General features: G+C 46.6%; 6 protein-coding genes across 6 annotated transcripts; 3 read left to right on the forward strand and 3 right to left on the reverse strand.

Annotated features, from left to right (window-relative positions):
• Window positions 1-48: 48 nt before the first annotated feature.
• Window positions 49-2,012, reverse strand: LY89DRAFT_599332 (sugar transporter-like protein; the record flags this gene model as incomplete). Its single annotated transcript, XM_018210088.1, has 8 exons — window positions 49-282; window positions 358-474; window positions 527-713; window positions 774-1,168; window positions 1,216-1,370; window positions 1,446-1,631; window positions 1,712-1,860; window positions 1,939-2,012. 8 exons carry the CDS (start codon window positions 2,010-2,012, stop codon window positions 49-51), a joined length of 1,497 nt encoding a protein of 498 aa, XP_018063154.1.
• A 2,091-nt stretch (window positions 2,013-4,103) lies between these two features.
• On the forward strand, window positions 4,104-5,277 carry LY89DRAFT_629279 (uncharacterized protein; the record flags this gene model as incomplete). Its single annotated transcript, XM_018211203.1, has 1 exon — window positions 4,104-5,277. A coding segment is annotated over exon 1 (1,152 nt), but the record flags the coding sequence as incomplete, so codon positions are not given.
• A 2,034-nt stretch (window positions 5,278-7,311) lies between these two features.
• LY89DRAFT_568021 (uncharacterized protein) lies at window positions 7,312-8,688 on the forward strand (the record flags this gene model as incomplete). Its single annotated transcript, XM_018208562.1, has 1 exon — window positions 7,312-8,688. A coding segment is annotated over one exon (1,377 nt), but the record flags the coding sequence as incomplete, so codon positions are not given.
• Window positions 8,689-9,239: 551 nt separating this feature from the next.
• Window positions 9,240-10,505, reverse strand: LY89DRAFT_788704 (uncharacterized protein). Its single transcript, XM_018223187.1, has 4 exons — window positions 10,194-10,505; window positions 9,879-10,138; window positions 9,587-9,827; window positions 9,240-9,535 (listed from the first exon to the last, which is right to left on the reverse strand). Exons 1-4 carry the CDS (start codon window positions 10,474-10,476, stop codon window positions 9,468-9,470), a joined length of 852 nt encoding a protein of 283 aa, XP_018063157.1. The 5' UTR covers window positions 10,477-10,505; the 3' UTR covers window positions 9,240-9,467.
• A 137-nt stretch (window positions 10,506-10,642) lies between these two features.
• Window positions 10,643-12,048, forward strand: LY89DRAFT_724806 (uncharacterized protein). The gene is made up of 4 exons (XM_018218932.1): window positions 10,643-10,897; window positions 10,961-11,262; window positions 11,328-11,726; window positions 11,779-12,048. Exons 1-4 carry the CDS (start codon window positions 10,846-10,848, stop codon window positions 11,932-11,934), a joined length of 909 nt encoding a protein of 302 aa, XP_018063158.1. The 5' UTR covers window positions 10,643-10,845; the 3' UTR covers window positions 11,935-12,048.
• A 3,475-nt stretch (window positions 12,049-15,523) lies between these two features.
• Window positions 15,524-16,063, reverse strand: LY89DRAFT_741641 (uncharacterized protein; the record flags this gene model as incomplete). The annotated part of the gene is made up of 1 exon (XM_018220734.1): window positions 15,524-16,063. The coding sequence occupies one exon, from the start codon at window positions 16,061-16,063 to the stop codon at window positions 15,524-15,526; it is 540 nt and encodes a 179-aa protein (XP_018063159.1).
• Between the last annotated feature and the right edge of the window lie 1,009 nt (window positions 16,064-17,072).

Raw genomic sequence — 17,072 nt, forward strand, 5'->3', positions numbered from 1 at the left:
TTACCACGACCGTTGTAGACTAAAACACTCTCCACAATTTCATCCAAACTATTCCTTGACGTCGGCATGCACAAACTCCTCCCTCGATGATGAAGCATATGCATCTACCTTCGTCTTAGAAAAGTTCCGGGCAGAGACCTTGTTAGTGAACAAGATGTCCAACTCCTCATAAGTTCGGCCTTTCATCTCAGGTAGGCGGAAGTACGACCATACGACCATAACGAAGGCTGTGGAGCCCCAGACGAAGCCTGTTTTGCCTAAGAGGTTCCAGGCTGTCGGATTCTAGCATGTAGGTCAGTACACCGATCCTGTAACTTGACTTACAAACAATCAGAAGTTTTTCTGTTTTTGACATACCATCATATAGGGCTCCAAGACTTGCGAAACGACATTCACAATCTGATATGTAGTACGAGCAAGAACAACGGAGAGGGGTCGCAAGCGGGTAGATGATGTCTCGGATATGATACTGTACTGTGCAGCGGATCAGCAACCGCAACTTTCGGATAGATGATGCAAGACCTACAGCAATTGGACCGACAGTCAAAGAGTAGATGAATAGCCACAAGACACAGAGTCCTCCTGATGGCCAGAGCGCATGTTTGCCCGCCGAAACGTTCAAGATACCGATGAGCATCAAGATGACGGTCAGACACGCCATGCCAGTCACGTAAATCGCTCGTCTTCCGAACCAGGTTATCAACCACCAAGACCTATTGGGACGCATCAGTATTGCGCAAGAGTCGATTTCGTTTCATGGTCCGACAACTTACAGAATTACCCCAATAAAGGCCACAGCTGTTGCTCCAAGACCGAGATCAAACGCATCAGCACTGTCCATTCCGGCCGTAGTGAAGAAATAGGTTGGTGTGTAGGAGAAAGTGCTTCCCGATAGGATCTGGCCACAGAAAGCGACGCAGACAATCTCGGTACGTCGTAGATTCACACCCTTAAAACAATCGGCATATGTCGCTCCCCTGGTGACTTCGGATTCCGTCTTAGCTGTATGCAGCATCATGGCAACCTGGGCATGTATCTGATGTTCTGTCTTGTTATTGCTGAGTCTGGTGATAGAGCGCTGGGCGTCCTCGATGCGGTCATTGCGGACAAGCCACCAAGGACTTTCTGGAGCCAACCAGCAAACAACCATAAGTGGAATGGGCCATATCTGCCAAGCATTAACAATGTATGTCAACTTGGAATGTATTTACTTACCCATTGTACGGCAAGGGGTATTTTCCATGAAGTGGCTCCCGCAATTGGAAGACAGCCCCGCAAGACACCAGAAGCGATGAATTGCCCGGTGGCCCAACACAAGTTCACGTAGGTCGTCAAATAACCACGCAAATTGGTTGGGCAGACTTCGGATGCTAGTAGGTTGCACGTTAGTCAGATTGTTCAGGAAGGCTGTCAAACGATTGTAAATTGGCAGATAGGGGTTTTACCATATGCAGGAGCTAGTGTAGCGAACACGCCCCAAGATAGACCGCAGAGAAATTCTCCAATAAGTAGCATTACGTCTCCAGTAGCGAAGAATACGATGAAGATAAAGACATTAATAAAGCCCAAGGCGATAATCATCACCCATCGGTAACCGTACTTGGATGCAAGATAGCCGTTAAGAAGTCCACCTATGGAGAAAGGAGATCTTAGTACTGAATTTCAAGGGACGTTTGCTACTGCACAGATCTATGTGTGTGTTCATGCGTACCGAAGATGCATCCAACCGTGCTTGCCATGCCCAGGCCCGTCTGCCAGGGCGCATTGACCTGCCATCCTTCAGTTCCACCATAATAGCTTCCAAATTTCTCCTTGAATGAGGGGTACGCAAAAAAATTGCCCATGAGGATGGTATCGTATCTAGTTATTCACAAGTCAGCTCCACAGGTCTCTTCTAGGGGTTTTCAAATTGAGGGAAATACGGGATTCTCTACTCACCCTTCCATAATAATAGTCATGGAGATCAGAACCGACCACATAACAGCGGGACGATTCTCCTTCAATGCTTGCATCAACGTTTGCGCATGTTCCTGATGGGTGGCCTCTTTGGCGTCGAAGATGGCATTGAAGCCCAACTTCTCCTCCAATTCCTGATCAGCTACCTTTTGCACGCTGCTGACTTGAACTTCGGTCGCCATTGTGTATCAATGTTTTTGTCAATGCTTGAAGGAGGATGACAGTCGCAGCCGCTTAGGCGCAGCACAAAGAGGATTCGCACGAGTTCAAATACTCGCGTTTTCCCCTCCGGATAAGGTCTGGTAGATGCATGTAACGAAGCATGCTGCCAAGGAAATGTCAAAACTGGGATGAATAGCCGATTGCACAACAGAGCCTCTTGCAGGAATCCATACTCGGGCTACTCTAGACGTACCAAATACTTACCTTCTAGTCCCCAATCTTTTCGAGTTGAGCGCCACACACGGAACATACAGACATTCTAACGGTTCCTCGGCCCGTCTATATCGTCTTCGCACCCCGCTCTCTCCACAATTCTGAACAATGGAGGCTGGGGAAGCTCGGAGTGCGCCAATCGCTGAACTCAATGAGACCGAGCTGGACTCGCATTCTCGGATTTTGTGCATTGGATGTGGGGTTTGCCCCTGTGCAGATCTATGTACTACTTTGAGGGTCTGGGGATCTGACAGGTGCGTTTATGGGACGATCGTTGACAGATTTCCCGATTGCGGGTAAAATCAGATTCGAATTCCACCAATGATGAGCGAGAGGGAAGACAGAACCTCATAAATGTTCAGTTCACTAAGAAGATTTTATTGCAATTTTTAAAAGAATTCGGATTGTAGATTTGACTCTACCAAGGTCAGTCCCTGGTCCTGGGATAATAGTAAAGTTGAAAGAATTATTTTGAATTTCGTAAAAGCGACACGGGATTGAAAGCGTATCTCGTCAAGATCGAAATGCAGCTTTGTAGGATACTCGTACAAAAATGCGGGGTAGAACACTACTGTAACACATTTCGTCTGTGCTCCAACGGTTATGTCCTCCAAAATATAGCTTTTCACAACGAGGAAGAAGAAAGGATATATAGAGTAGATAGTTGCTTTGGCTATCACACACTACCATATACTGAGGAGACTGGGCTATTTCGACATACAAACAAGACATCATCTTAAATCTTTTCAACAGTCAGAATATAGTATTTAAGGAATTAAGTATCGATTCTTAGCTTGCGCAAAGCAAGCTTGCAAGCAATCAAAGAATTAAAGCCAAGAACTAAAACAATTTATTTCAAATCATGAGAAATTATTAACATCCACGTGTTACGTTCGAGGACTGTGAACAGTGGCGGGTTTCTAAGTTCGAGTCTATTCAATTTGGAACATCGAGTTGCTCCAAGACACGGCAATCCGAAGGAGATAAAACAGTATAATATAACCAGCAATTGTCTCATGACTTGTATATCAAGGCTCGCTAGAATGACCTCTTCCGGTCGTGCACCCCCTATTTTGTTCGGCTAGTGTCTAACCCCTTTACCCGTCCGAGTCGCATTAAAACAATGACCGAAGAAGTGGACAGGACGGAGGACTACGTCAAGGCTGCTCGCTGGCTCTTCGTTATTTCTGGACAACAAAAGTTTCCTCTGTTCCAAAACAATAACATTGTTCATTCATGAGCACATCCCTCACTGATGCAATAAGAATGCAGATATACACACGAAAGCATGTCGTCGTTCGTACGAAAGTTAAATCACTATTCACAAATGAACAACAGCGTGTCTTTTCAGAAACAATGCTGGTAGTTTGAGGATATATTTGCTAGATTTTCACTATCTCCAAACTATTCAATTCAAAAACTCATCAACAATATCAGCCCTCACGCCGGTTTTTATCAACTAGATACCTAACCACTGCCAGACCTTGATACATAGGAGTTCACCAACTTCGATTGAGCCAAAAACAAAACCAACGCTCTTCACATCGCAATCAAGCACAACCGCAGATATGTCGACACATTCTGAATACTCCGAGTGGTCTTCGGACGAGTGGGAGATCGAAAGTCTATCCACTTCAAACTCAGAAGTAATCTCGACATCAGAAGGAGAATGGGAGACAGAGACAGAATCCGATGGCTCAGAACCATCTAGACTGCTTCCAGGCGTTATAGTCATGAATGTAAAACTGTTCGGGGATTTGGCAACAGAGGCTCCAAAAGCGGGTGATACCGCTTTCGTTTTCACTGTCATCAAAGCTCTACAAAAAGCTAATGCATTTCTAGGTATGGTCCTGTACGAAAGAACCGCGCAACGCTTCCAAACTCCTACATACAGAGTCATCAATAACGTCAACTGCGCCATCATTCCTTTTAACAGAGAAATGTATACGCCACTTGTCGAGGATGCTTTTAGGAAAGCTTTGAAGCATCTGGCAGAGTTGGCTGGTTCCAACACTGTCCCAGTAGCTATAGTCTACCATCAAGATGAGAGACTATTAGAGCTCCAACCGAAAAGCATCCCATTCGCCATCACACATCATGCACCCCTCGTGGACGATGTAAGCAGATTCTTCCCCGGCCCAAAAGATATCCTAGACGCATTCGGCACGGACACCAAAGACCCTCGAAAGGTCACAGAGCTCCGTGCCATGCAAACAGGTGGGCTCAGGGCTCTTCAAAGGGGCGAGAATGGGTTCGTGCTGGCAATGTCAGATCTACAGGGTGAGCATTTCAAGCGTTCAGGGGTTCGACCCGAGAACATTATTGATTTTCCTCCTCCTCTGCAGGCCATGCTGACAGCTCACGCGCCACAGGCAAACGATGAACAACTACCCAACGTCGACAGAAAATGGTTTGTGTTCACAGCCGTGGCTAGACTCACATTCTTCAAAAACGCTGAGCTATTAGTAGACGCAGCAGTCATACTCCTAGAAAAAGACAAAAAGCTAGATCTGTCTGTCATGATAGCCGGAGGGGATTCAAGTAAGCCCCATGTAGCTATCCGAGACAGCCTCCTAACTCGAGTTCCCCCACACCTCTTCGATCACTTCCACATCATTGAACGCATCCCGCAACGAGAGTTATACCAGTACTTCGACAACTCTCACGTCCAAGAGACGGGCATATTCGTATGCTGCTCGCGCTACGAAACGCTAGGATTCACGCCTCTCGAGGCGGCTCTTAGTGGCGTAACAACGGTCATCACCAATACCAAGCAAATAGAAGCTATGCGATACTTCCCAGAAGAAGTTCGCTTCGAGGCAAATGCCAAGGCACTTGCTGACCTATTAGAGGCTTTGTTTGAAGAGGATGACCTTGCGGCTGTAGGGCAGGATCTGAAGGAGTATATCGAGGAGTCGACTGCAGAGAGGGGCGACTTCGAGACGGAGTTCCTGAAGGCATGGGCTAAACTATCCTTGAACGTATCGTGATAGAGATAGAGGATGTAGGAGTGAATTGCGATAGATACACTTAAACAACACTAGACGATGGTGGCTCATCATCTTTTTATGAGCTGCCAACTTGAAGACTCATGAGTGAGTGTAGATAAAGTCCCTCACCTGATGTTAATGTAAATCCTAATGTAAATAAATTATACCATCTAAAATATGTCCTCAGAAACCAAATGTGAAATATCCCTCGAAAATCAAATTCTGAGTCTTGCGTCTCTGTGAACATCTTTTTCTTCTGTTCTACTGTTCAGCGCTCTTATCTGAGATATAAAGCAGACTGAAGAGCAAATTCCTGAATTCATTGTTCGCCAATTGTTCTCTCACTGCTCGTGCCCTGTTGTCTCCATTATTCGCGCTTTGTTTAGCATGCAGATAGACAAAGGAAACTATCTCCTGGGTATTAATCCACTCAAATTTCAGCTGTGCAGCCTCAAGATGGGATCAAGATTTGCAGCCCTCCATGACCACACCACACCATCGAATAATACATGCCGAGAGTAGTCTGCAAGAACTTCTGATGCATAACTATCAATATGGACATCATTGCGAACCCACAGCTGAGGATAATGACTTGAGGACGATGAGCTGAGCACTCACCAGACGGAAACGCACTTGCAAGGGCCCCCACAGAAGACTTCTGCAGCACGAAACTTATTCGAAACAACAATAACAAAATGTCCAGGATTGTTACGCTATTGCAGGGGTAATTCTTCGTGATCAAAGACTTCCAACAGCTTCAGAAGCTGACGGCCAGAGAACCACCTCGAGCCTTATTTGACAAATGCAAAGGTCTTTATTTTCGGGATACGACTGATTCGTGATTTCCAGGGCATCGGCGGTGAATTTTTCGTATCCGAAGAATATGCAACACCTCGGCATACCTGGTCGCAGTTATTCATCGCGGACAGTAGAAGACCGGCATGAGCTGTTGATGGAACTCTTCAAACCTTCATGCAGCTGGTGCTATAGCCTACACCATCTCAACAGCACCTCCCTTCCAAGAAACATATCAAGCTGAGCGCATTTTAGCATCAAATGACCCGATGATTTCGTGCAACGGTACAGTAAGATTGACTTTCCGTGTGATCGCCGATCATAGCCGGGAGTTCTGAGTCAAGCCCGAGAAGAAGCAAATTTCGGGCTCTGCCAAGAGCAAATATACATTGCGACGCATTGATTTCGATATTGGCATTTCTGTATAGCAAAGAATTATTTCCACTCTCCGGCCACTCGAATTCTTATCCATCGTCGTGTTGAACGTTCACCTCTTGGTTTGCGCAAAACTTTTCCGATTCGGGTCATCGTGGACTTGACTGGACGCGATACTGCCGGGTGAGACAGCTGTCGGCGACCTGCTTGCTTGATTCCGAGTGCCACATGAATGCGCCTGTTTGCCTCAACGTCGAGCGGATTCAATCATCTTCCTGAGCTGATTGACGTCGTTTTTGCAAACGGAGTGTTGGTATTCGCGCTGGATGTCCACCATTCGACGCTTGGCTGCTTACCCCACCTTTTCACCGCATCTCACAAAAAATTGGCTTGGGGATAGCACGACAAGACCTGACACACAGCAGAAGAATTTGTGCACCGAAAAGTCATGTTGCTTTCGGGGCACGTCGCGAAGGTCGCTAGGCCTCTTTGCAGGGAGAAATGGACTGCTGTCACCAGGTCGCCAGCAATTCGTAGGACGATCCATTCTGGGGAGCGGAGCAAAGGAAGCTCAGGCGTCGCATCGAAATTACCACCAAAAGCGCATTCCAGATATCCACGACGTCGCACTGCTGTACTTGCTGCATTCGCTGGTGGAGGATTACTTTCGCTCTTCCTTGGTACTCGTCTTGATGTTCAGCAGGAGGAAGACGTTGTCGTGGAGAAAAAAGAGGAGTCCGCCGAAGAAGGAACTGTTCGTCAGATCAGGTTGTCTGAGATCAAGTCGCACGATGGCTCCTCTCCACGACCATGGGTAACAAGAGGTCGATCCGTATATGATATCACCGATTGGATAGGTGTGCACCCTGGAGGAGAAGTGATACTTCGAGCTGCTGGTGGAAGTATTGATGCTTACTGGGACATCTTCAGCATCCACAAGAAGCAGGATGTTTATGATATCCTTGAACAATACAAGATCGGCGAAATTGACGAGCAAGACTTGATCGATGGCAAACTTCCATCTGAGGCCATCGACGACCCTTTCACGACAGATCCAGCTCGACATCCTGAGCTGCGAACACTAACCGCCAAACCATGTAATGCCGAAACTCCAGGCAAAGGCTTAGCGGAATTTCTGACGCCAAACGAGATGTTCTATGTTCGCAACCATATGTGGGTTCCAGTCGTTGAGGACGGAAAGCATGAATTGACAATTGAGCTCCCCGATGGAGAGGAGAAGTCGTACACGCTGAAGGACCTTAAGGAACGTTTTCCAATGCATAAAGTGACAGCGACATTGCAATGCGCAGGCAACAGAAGGAAAGATATGACTGACCATGCAAAAGCAACGAATGGTCTGCAGTGGACAGCAGGTGCCATCTCGACTGCAGAATGGGAAGGTGTCAAGCTGAAGGATGTCCTGGCAGATGCCGGACTCAAGCCAGAATCTCTTCCGGAAGACGCCAAGCACGCCCAGTTCACGGGACTCGAGGCATATGGAGCATCAATTCCGATGACCAAAGCAGTCGATCCGCACGGCGATGTTCTTCTTGCTTTCAAAATGAACGGAAAAGATCTGCCACGCGATCATGGCTATCCACTTCGAGTAATTGTTCCAGGAAACGTAGCAGCCAGAAGTGTGAAGTGGCTTCGCAAGATCGTGATCTCCGACGAAGAGTCACTCTCTCAGTGGCAGCGAAGGGACTATAAATGCTTTGGGCCGAACGATACCAAGCCAGACTGGAGTAAGGCCAAGTCGATCCAGGAAATGCCCATAACCTCTGCGATAACCAGCATCTCGAATCCGTCCTCACCTCCTAGCGATTCAAAGCACGACAATCCAATCAGCGTTGAAGGATACGCGTACTCTGGAGGTGGCCGAGAAATCGTGCGTGTTGATGTCAGCACAGATGGCGGAAAGACTTGGGACCAAGCAGAGCTGGTGGATGACCAAATGAGCGGAGCCAGAGCTTGGTGCTGGAAGAGATGGCGATATTCTGGATTGAAGCGCAATTCGGGAAAGACGACAGTACTGGTAAAAGCAACGGATGAAGCGTACAACACACAGCCAGAGAGTTATGAAGCCATTTACAACACGCGGGGAAACCTTGCGACCGCTTGGCACAGAGTTGAGATTGATTCCAAAGCTTGACGCTGCTGCACTTGCCAGCTTTCAACCAACAACAACTTTTGTACTAGGTCTCAGAGTAGTAATTGAATATTTCGTATCGATGCTGCGACTTCAACAGAACAGTCTGATTGTCATGAAAACAATGAAACAAAGATGGAAGAAGAAGTGTGTCAAAGCAAAGGAAGATGGGCTAAATGCTCGATCCCGTTTCGGTCTAGCTTAGATTGCGTGATTGAGATTACCCACGTGATCGAATTTAACTTCGATCGACCTCGAACGTCTTCCATTAACTTAATAGACAAAAAACAACATGACATTCGCATGTCACATGCCCATAGAGTGATTAATACCTCAGTTGAACTTTCCATATTCCCCCAAAGTATTTCTTTCTCACGTGCTCAAGGACTGTCTTTTCCATTTGTTCTGCGCTTCATTTGCCCGCTCTTTTATTTATCTTGCAAATCATCCACAGTATCACTACAGAACAGTCACTAGCTATTTTCAAAATCAATTGAACAGGAATTGGCAATAAAAGATTTCCATTCTAAACTCTGTAAAAAGCATCATCTCCATAGACCCCAGGAACAAAAAACAAACTCCCGCGGGAGAACCAAACTACCCATTACGGGTTTTTTTTTGGGATTTTTATCGCGTCGTGTGTGTCGTATGGGGGAATGACGAAGGTGAATGGCAAGTGATGTCAGATATAGAGGATGATGTTTTGGGAGGAGATAGATGTTTTTTTATGGGGTGTCAACCCTTTCATCTCTCCAAAGCATGCCATACTACATAGGATAAGACGGGCCGTTTGTCAAAAACACAACATTAACTGCAGCGAATCTAAGGAAAATCGGTCAGCCTCTGGTTTTTCTAGGTATTCAGCAGTCGCTGACTTACGCTGCAGTTGCCGCGAAGACTTCAATCCTCCTTGCGTTCGTCATCACTGCAAGAGCGAGAGAGAAACATGCAGAGAAAGCAGCAATCATTCCAAGTCGAATGCTGTTAGATTGCACAATGTACAAGGCGACAACTGAGCATATCGGCAGTAACGAAGCTATAACCGTAGCGAGTGTGCTGATCAATTTTTCGAGGCTCGACTCCTTATAATGGTATATGCCTGTGCCCACATGCTCTGGTAAAGGAGTCGTTTACACCGTCAGTATTCTAGTGAATGTTCTCGAAGAGATAAAACATACTTTGAATGTCTTCCCGAAAATATGATGGTAGTGAGGCACAACGTCTTCTGTGAACCACCTTGAGAACATGTCTGGTGGAGCTCGAGGTTTTATAGCAACTAGATCGTTCTCGTTGTCGGTGTCCCATGCACCTCTATCGATACCTAAAAGAGGAAATGATCCCATCCCTGGTCTTTGGAACCAGCTCCTCAAAAAAGTGAGGTCGTATTTTCTGGGCTGCTCTAACTTGGCTAGAGAGGCCTGCTTCAAGAGCTCATCGTCTAAAATAAGTTTTTCATTAGTCCAATGCGCATCTACAATGTATGAGCTACTTACTGTACTGGTCTAGTTTTTCACTAAGTTCCAAGAATTTCTCCCATTGCTCCAAGTCATCTCCTTCTCCTCCTTGACTTAAAGACCACCAATCTCTTGTATGGAATCGTCGGCCTTCATGAGTAGAGTCTCTCTTTGCTAGTTGGCTTACTTCTGCTTCCAAGTGCATAATTTCTGCTTGCAGATAAAGAAGTCTCTTTATGTTGAGAGCTCGAAAACGCCGAAAAATAGCAAACTCCTCCTGACTTGCCATCAGTTGCGCCACTTTAGCATATCCGTCCATCATTTATCACGAGGCTGGGAGAAGCAAAAAGTTGGGCAGCAGGGGTTTTGCGTCTTTTCTTAAGGATATCCATATTTCGCCATCGGTGTGTGAAAATGAGGCGAACCTGCATGTGAGATCATGCAAGGCTAGCGCAGTGGGGCCATTATAGAGGTTGCACAGGTAAGGTGTACACACTTGCGTTTTTGGGTGGCATACTTGATGGCGAAGCACAGCCTCGTCTCGATGGAATAAAAGTCGACGTGGCGCCACTGTAATTGATGGCGCACCCTCCTTAAAACCAGGCTCGAGCCCCGGAAAGATAAGGCAACCATCCTGGAAAGCAGTAAATGCACGTTATTGTCGCTGACCAGTGAAAGCACATTTATTGCAATGTCCTGTGATCAGGTAACGATTTATAAGTATGGGGGTCGTGCCCAGCCTGGTATGCTTCAAAGCCTTCCCTTCATGAGATAGCAGATTTCTGACTCCTTACAACTAATTCTAGCCGAGGGAAACAATTCTATAGTTGTCGCGCGACATTTTTTTCCAAAGTCACGAAGTCTCCAGAGATATCGATCAATGTCTTCTGAGCCATCAATGTCGGGTACCTTCAACAATAGCAATCCTCAATGGACCCAGGAACAAATCAGAGAGTTTAAAAGGAGGAAGCTAGAAGAAAAACGTGCCCTTGTTCTGGCTAACATACTCGGTGGAGTTGCGAGAGATCCTGAACAGGAAGAGTATGAAGAATATTTGCAGAACTGTCAGGCGCGAGGAGCGGTGCCAACGAGCTCGTACGGAACCTCCGTAAGACTCTCCAAATGGAACTGGTTGCTATTTTCCAACTGAAATTGACGTTGACGATTCAATAGGAATGCCAGGATTCTGGAGACATTCAGTACAAATCGGCCCAGATTCTCGATCCGACGAGGGGTCGGGGAGAAGAGGTAACAGTAATCGAAGACTCCGCTTGTCGAGTCAACTTCATCTCCCCAAGGATAGCCAGACTCTGTAACATTACTCACTATCCAACTCCACCGATCGAGCATGGAACAATGACAGGCCGTTTCGTTGCTGATCGGTGGGCTGAAGTCACTTGGCTCGGGAACAATGGTAACAGTGGATCTGATTGGTTCTACATCGCACCCGAGGAGGCCCCTCTTGAGCTCGAGATTCTCGTCGGAACACAGTTCATGAAAGACCACCCGAATGTATTCCCGAGTCGAAAGCTCTTGGCACCATCAATGCTGACTGTGCAGACAAAATTGAGAGTAAGTTGAGATGTATAGCCAAAAGGCCCAGTACTAATTCGAATTACTTTAGAAAGAGGAACGGGCGCAAGTCCAGGCAGATAAGGTAGTGGCAGATGCCTATGCGGTGGAGTTGGAGAAGAGAAAGCAGGAAAAGGCACGTCAGGTACAGCAGAAGCCAAAACAGAGCGGATCCTCTTCAAGGAGCTCTCGCACCAGGAAGAGTTGAAGGACTGGCGTTTGAGCCTAGGAAGATATAATGAGAGTCAAAGTGGCGTTCCTCTAGGCCTCCAATGGGTTTCGCAGATAAGAATCTAATGAAAAGGGCGCAATCTAAGAATTCTCTCAGGACACACTTGGGTAAAGAACTTTTTGCGATACCTATGTCTCTCAATGGAGGCTGACAAACCCTGAATCGTCAATAAAGCGGGGTAATCCCAGCCCCGCAGGGCATCTGCACGGCCATGTTCAGTGCCTATTTCAGCCCCCGTTATCGGTGATATAATGATGGAGACACTCCTATTTCTATGGCCCTCATTGTTCTGGTAATATAACAGCAGCTGTACCTTCACTCTCTCATTCCAACAAGAGAGAAGCTTTTTGTTCTATGTATACAGCGCAAAAACGCATCGGAAGACATGTTGAATGTGCTCCTAGAAGAGCGTTGCTACTCCGACTTTGCGAATTTAGATTCTGATATAGGTGTATATATAGGAAAATATAACTATATACACCCTTGATGTTTCACGATTGCCTGCCTACTCGGTCAATCTTGCATTTGCATACCAGATCAGATATCTCTAAGCTCATACTTGCGATAACATATTGCCCCAATTCAACGTCCATCGCAGCTGGACTGGTTGGTCCATTCATTTCTTCTTCTACCATCAATCCTTTCTGCAAATAATCTGGCTTCTCAGAGCAGCCTCACCAACGCCCCGACCGACCCCTCTCAGCATCCTGTACCGACCATACGACAGCATCGCAGCGATCATTGAGACAGAACATCAGCCTATCCAACCGCGACGTTTTTCGAGATAGTCAGGCATGCCTGATGCGCCTCTGACTATATCTTGTCGAGATGCGATAGGCCCTGATCTGGATGCCTCCCTCAGAACCGCGCATGACCAGAGTCCAACAGGGCATGGTCAAGGGAGCCTTGCAGGTCGCAATCGAAGATGGCATAGAGTTCAACTCTGTAGACGACGTGGATGAATACCTCTCAAAAGAAGCTCTCCTCCCTGTCGACTTGCTGCAGAAACACGGGAGAGAGATATTCAGCTGTTACTTGGGTCTCCAGAAAGAGTTCCGAAATACACGACAACAAGAGCCACGACAACTATTATCGCCTTCACTCAGCAGCAATGAGGGATCGCATTTTAACTCACTTGAGACAGCAAGAGACGATTGCTCGGATCAGAGCGAAACCGCGGCTCCCACGTTCGATTCTCATGTGAGTATAGAAGCGGATCTTCAGGGTCGTTGCTAATTGACATGGATGAGCAGGACACCATATTCATATGCTTTTACAGTCCCACTCGAAACGTTTGGTCTATTCTCACTGCGAAAAACTGCAAGGGAAGCGTCAGCTATATTTCAGAGAAGGTCGTTCGCGAGCACCACCTCAGGAGAGGACAAAGAGGAACCCAAAGCATACTACTTGATTGGCGCTACACAGGAGAAGCGCAGAGCACCCAGAAATCGAGGACCCGCTGCCAAACTGCAAAACCAGAGTCTTTGCCCAGTTGCGACATTGCTTTAGGAGAAGATTGCGGGAAGCAGGATTCTGAAGAGTCAGAGGAGGAAGAAGAGTCAGAAGAGGCGGAAGAAGAAGAAAGCAGTCCAGTGTCTGCAAGTAAACCGCAGTACAATGATATGGGTATGCATACCTTCAGAAGTATCGTGAGAAATATCTCTAACGAACCTCAAGTCCTGTTTGAATCTTTCGAGGCGACGACACTTCATGACCTTTCACCAGAACAAATGTCGCACGTAAGGCGGACAACAGCGGCAATGAACTTTGAATCAGCGATGCACGAGGTGGTGGTGATGACCAAACGAAAAGCAATAAAAGCAACTCCTTCCATGCACTTCGATTTACCCTCAAGCCCGCCGGAGATTCAGCGAGCGAAGAGATCAAGAATGTCTTGATAGAGGCACTCTTTCATCTTCATATTTCTTCGATCAGCGACTCTCCTTCGATGATCATTCTTCATGTCAGAATATCTTTTCTGGAAAATATTAGACGGGCATTCTCACGAATATAAGGGTATTAGGAATGGCATACATACAGGAAGGAAGGCGGTTTGCTTAGGCATCAGGCTAGGTGTGATTAGGGAGCGAGAGAATGGGAAGATGGTGTACATGGTTGCCGGTTTTTTGTCCTTAAGGAGTCATGGACATATTGGAGTACAGGGCTGTTTATATAATACTTTCGCTGGCTAGGGCGTTGATGTTTACAAAAGGGTCAAAGGAAGGGAGCAGTTCTTGGACTCTGTATATATATACCCTTATGTCGAAACAAACGAAATGTACAACGTCTTCAACTCAAGTCATCAAGCGTAACCTTAATACCTTATATTTAAGTTGGGCCTCCATATCAGGCAAGGGGTGACATTGGACTCGGCCAACTGCATGTGTGATACGTGGTGCCACGATGCCACACCACGAGCAAACATGACTCAACCAAGTTCAACACGCTCATTTTCATGCATCGGTCCCAGAAAGGATACGGCCTCGAAGAAATGTAACCTGGTTTGATTAAATTCCCATATGCTACATGCACAATGATAAAGAATGACGCGCTTCTCGATATTGCGCCTTATCAATCTGCATGTTGCCCCTCACTCGCCTCCACACCTCGTCGCACAAGGCGATCTGAACCAGCCGATTGATTGACTTGCAGGACTGGCCGCTAGAGTTCATGACTTAGTTTCCTTCTAAACCATTTTGTTCCCTTTGTTGATAAGGTGTGGATGCCACTGACTGAAAGTCCTTTCTCACATACCTCGGAAGTCAACCAAAAATGCCATCCTTTCTGTATCTTTATCAACTAAATACACCAGTCCTTGATCCTGTTGACTGAGATGCGCACTCTTTCAATCCTGCTTATTTAAACCAGGAACTGGTGAGCTCCATCATCTTCATCATTAAGTAAACCTTCCCGGACGGTCCGAAGAGTAAAGGTAAGTTTTGTCTCGCTTAACTCAGGGGCTGAAATGAGAGCCTACGACTTTGATACCACCAATAGACTCCAGAACTCAAAAGCAACTCAAGCCAAAGATTCATTCATACTCGTTAGTTCGTACACTTTTACTCCTCCTCTTCTATTACCCATCAAACTCACCTCCCACCCAAGCCTCTCAGCATCCCTCTTCCCCCACCTCCCCTCCCCCACAACCATCCCGATCAACTCCACACACACCTCACTCCTCGGTTGAATATTAAACTCAAACTCCTCCGGATAACACAAAGTCCCCTTCTTCGGCTTCACATCCCCATTCTCCTGCGTACCCACAATCTCAAAACAAGCCAACAACCTCACAACTCCAATCTACAACTTCTGATCCGCAAAGAACCTCCCCGGACACATCCTCCTTCCGTACCCAAAGCACCAGGGAAGTCTACGGGGGTGTATCGAAGAATGAGGATAAGGTCAGACTATGGGAATCGCAGCAAGAGAGTATTCAGTCATTATTTCCTCGACTAAGTGGACTAAAACATCGGCTTTGTTTGACTCGATGGTATAACCACAGGCCCTTTTCAAGACAGTGGCTCCGGTAGTGCTTTAAGAATGATAGCCAATATAGCTATCCTCGTCACTTTCCAAAAATCCGAACTTGGGTCCTATAATGCTCTAACAACTTTCCCGGTTCATTCAGCGCGTGAACCAGCTGCCGATTAACTTCAACTTCCTGGATATCCCGAAATTGAGCAGCAGATACCTTAATACCAAACTCTCGCAGCAACTTGCGATGATGGCGAAAAGTACTATTATACCCTTGACAAAGAACAATATATTCGAACCCACACATCTGATTCGTAAACACCATCGAAAGTCGTCCTGACGTCTCACTCGCATTCTCCTCCAGCAGGCCGTGCGCTACTTTTTTGTCGTGGATGAGGACGAGTGTCATGCCTAGGACGGTGACAGAGCTGATGGGTCCGTGTAAGTCCTTGTGCTTTAACCAGTGCTGGGATTCTAGGACGTCGGGTGGAGGTAAGTCCTTGACATTGGCTAGGATTGAAAGCTGGTTTGGGCCTAGGGAAAGAGTGCGGCGAGTAGGAGATAAATATCGCAAGACGATATAGCCAATGACGGCCAGGGCGCCCAATTGTGTAAAAAATGAATTTGGCATGCTTGAAACTGGCTCGCGTGCACTTTATCGCAGATGACCAGTCTTTTGGCCTCGGAAGTAGAAAAAGTCAATAGAGCAATCCGCAACAGTCGTGTCAGCCCTATATACCCCAAAAACGCGTGAAGTATCAGGTCCAAGAACTCCGCATACACGAGTATCTACCGTTCCCTACGCAGTAACAAGGCTCCTGCACTCATGATAGCTCATCAAAACAAAACAGCAGCTGACTGGTGAACTCGCGGATCTCACTTGGCACATCAACCCCCAAAATCAAACAAAATCCAAAACCAAGAAAAAGCCATCCCATAGAACCTAACGTCTTGCTTCAAACGAACATCCACCTAGTCACTCAATCAACCACAAGCCCGCGAATCAACAAGAAACCCCCACCCTCAAGAGATACAAGAAGAACTCCATCTAACACGCAATCTCAATCTCAATCTCAATCCTCATAACCACGACCACGACCACACACATCACGCATCACGCATCATGACAACCTCAACCTCAGAAAAAAATAAGAAATGAAAAACAACCTTAACCTCTTCAACAAATACTCACTTAGCCCCGGCGTCATTAAGAACACCTTAAATCAACCCTATCCCAAGTCAATGAACCAAGAAACAGCACCACCCTTAAAAAAAAATCCCAAACCTCGCTCAGCCTCATCCCTGGCCTCGTTGCGGCGCTTATGGTATCTCCCTCGTAACGAACATGGGGACAAAAGTCCGTGCGTTCAGGGCATCAGAATCATGAATTTTATTAATTAATTAGCTGTAGACCAGCCACATCGCTTAATTAAGTCGTGTACCCAGAAGTCCTGCTGCTCAATAAGCCCATTGATCCATTCCTGAGGAATTTTGTCCCATTCTTCTAATACTGCTACAACCATTTGAACCTCAGTTGTTGGCTGCCTTAGGCGCCTATGGAGAGCTTGTTTTATTCTCCTCCAGCACTTCTCAATAGGATTCATATCAGGGCTAACTGCAGGATGGGGGAATAGAGTAAT

Source organism: Mollisia scopiformis (assembly GCF_001500285.1).
Source record: "Mollisia scopiformis unplaced genomic scaffold LY89scaffold_31, whole genome shotgun sequence".
In the NCBI taxonomy this organism is placed as follows: Eukaryota; Fungi; Ascomycota; class Leotiomycetes; order Helotiales; family Mollisiaceae; genus Mollisia; species Mollisia scopiformis.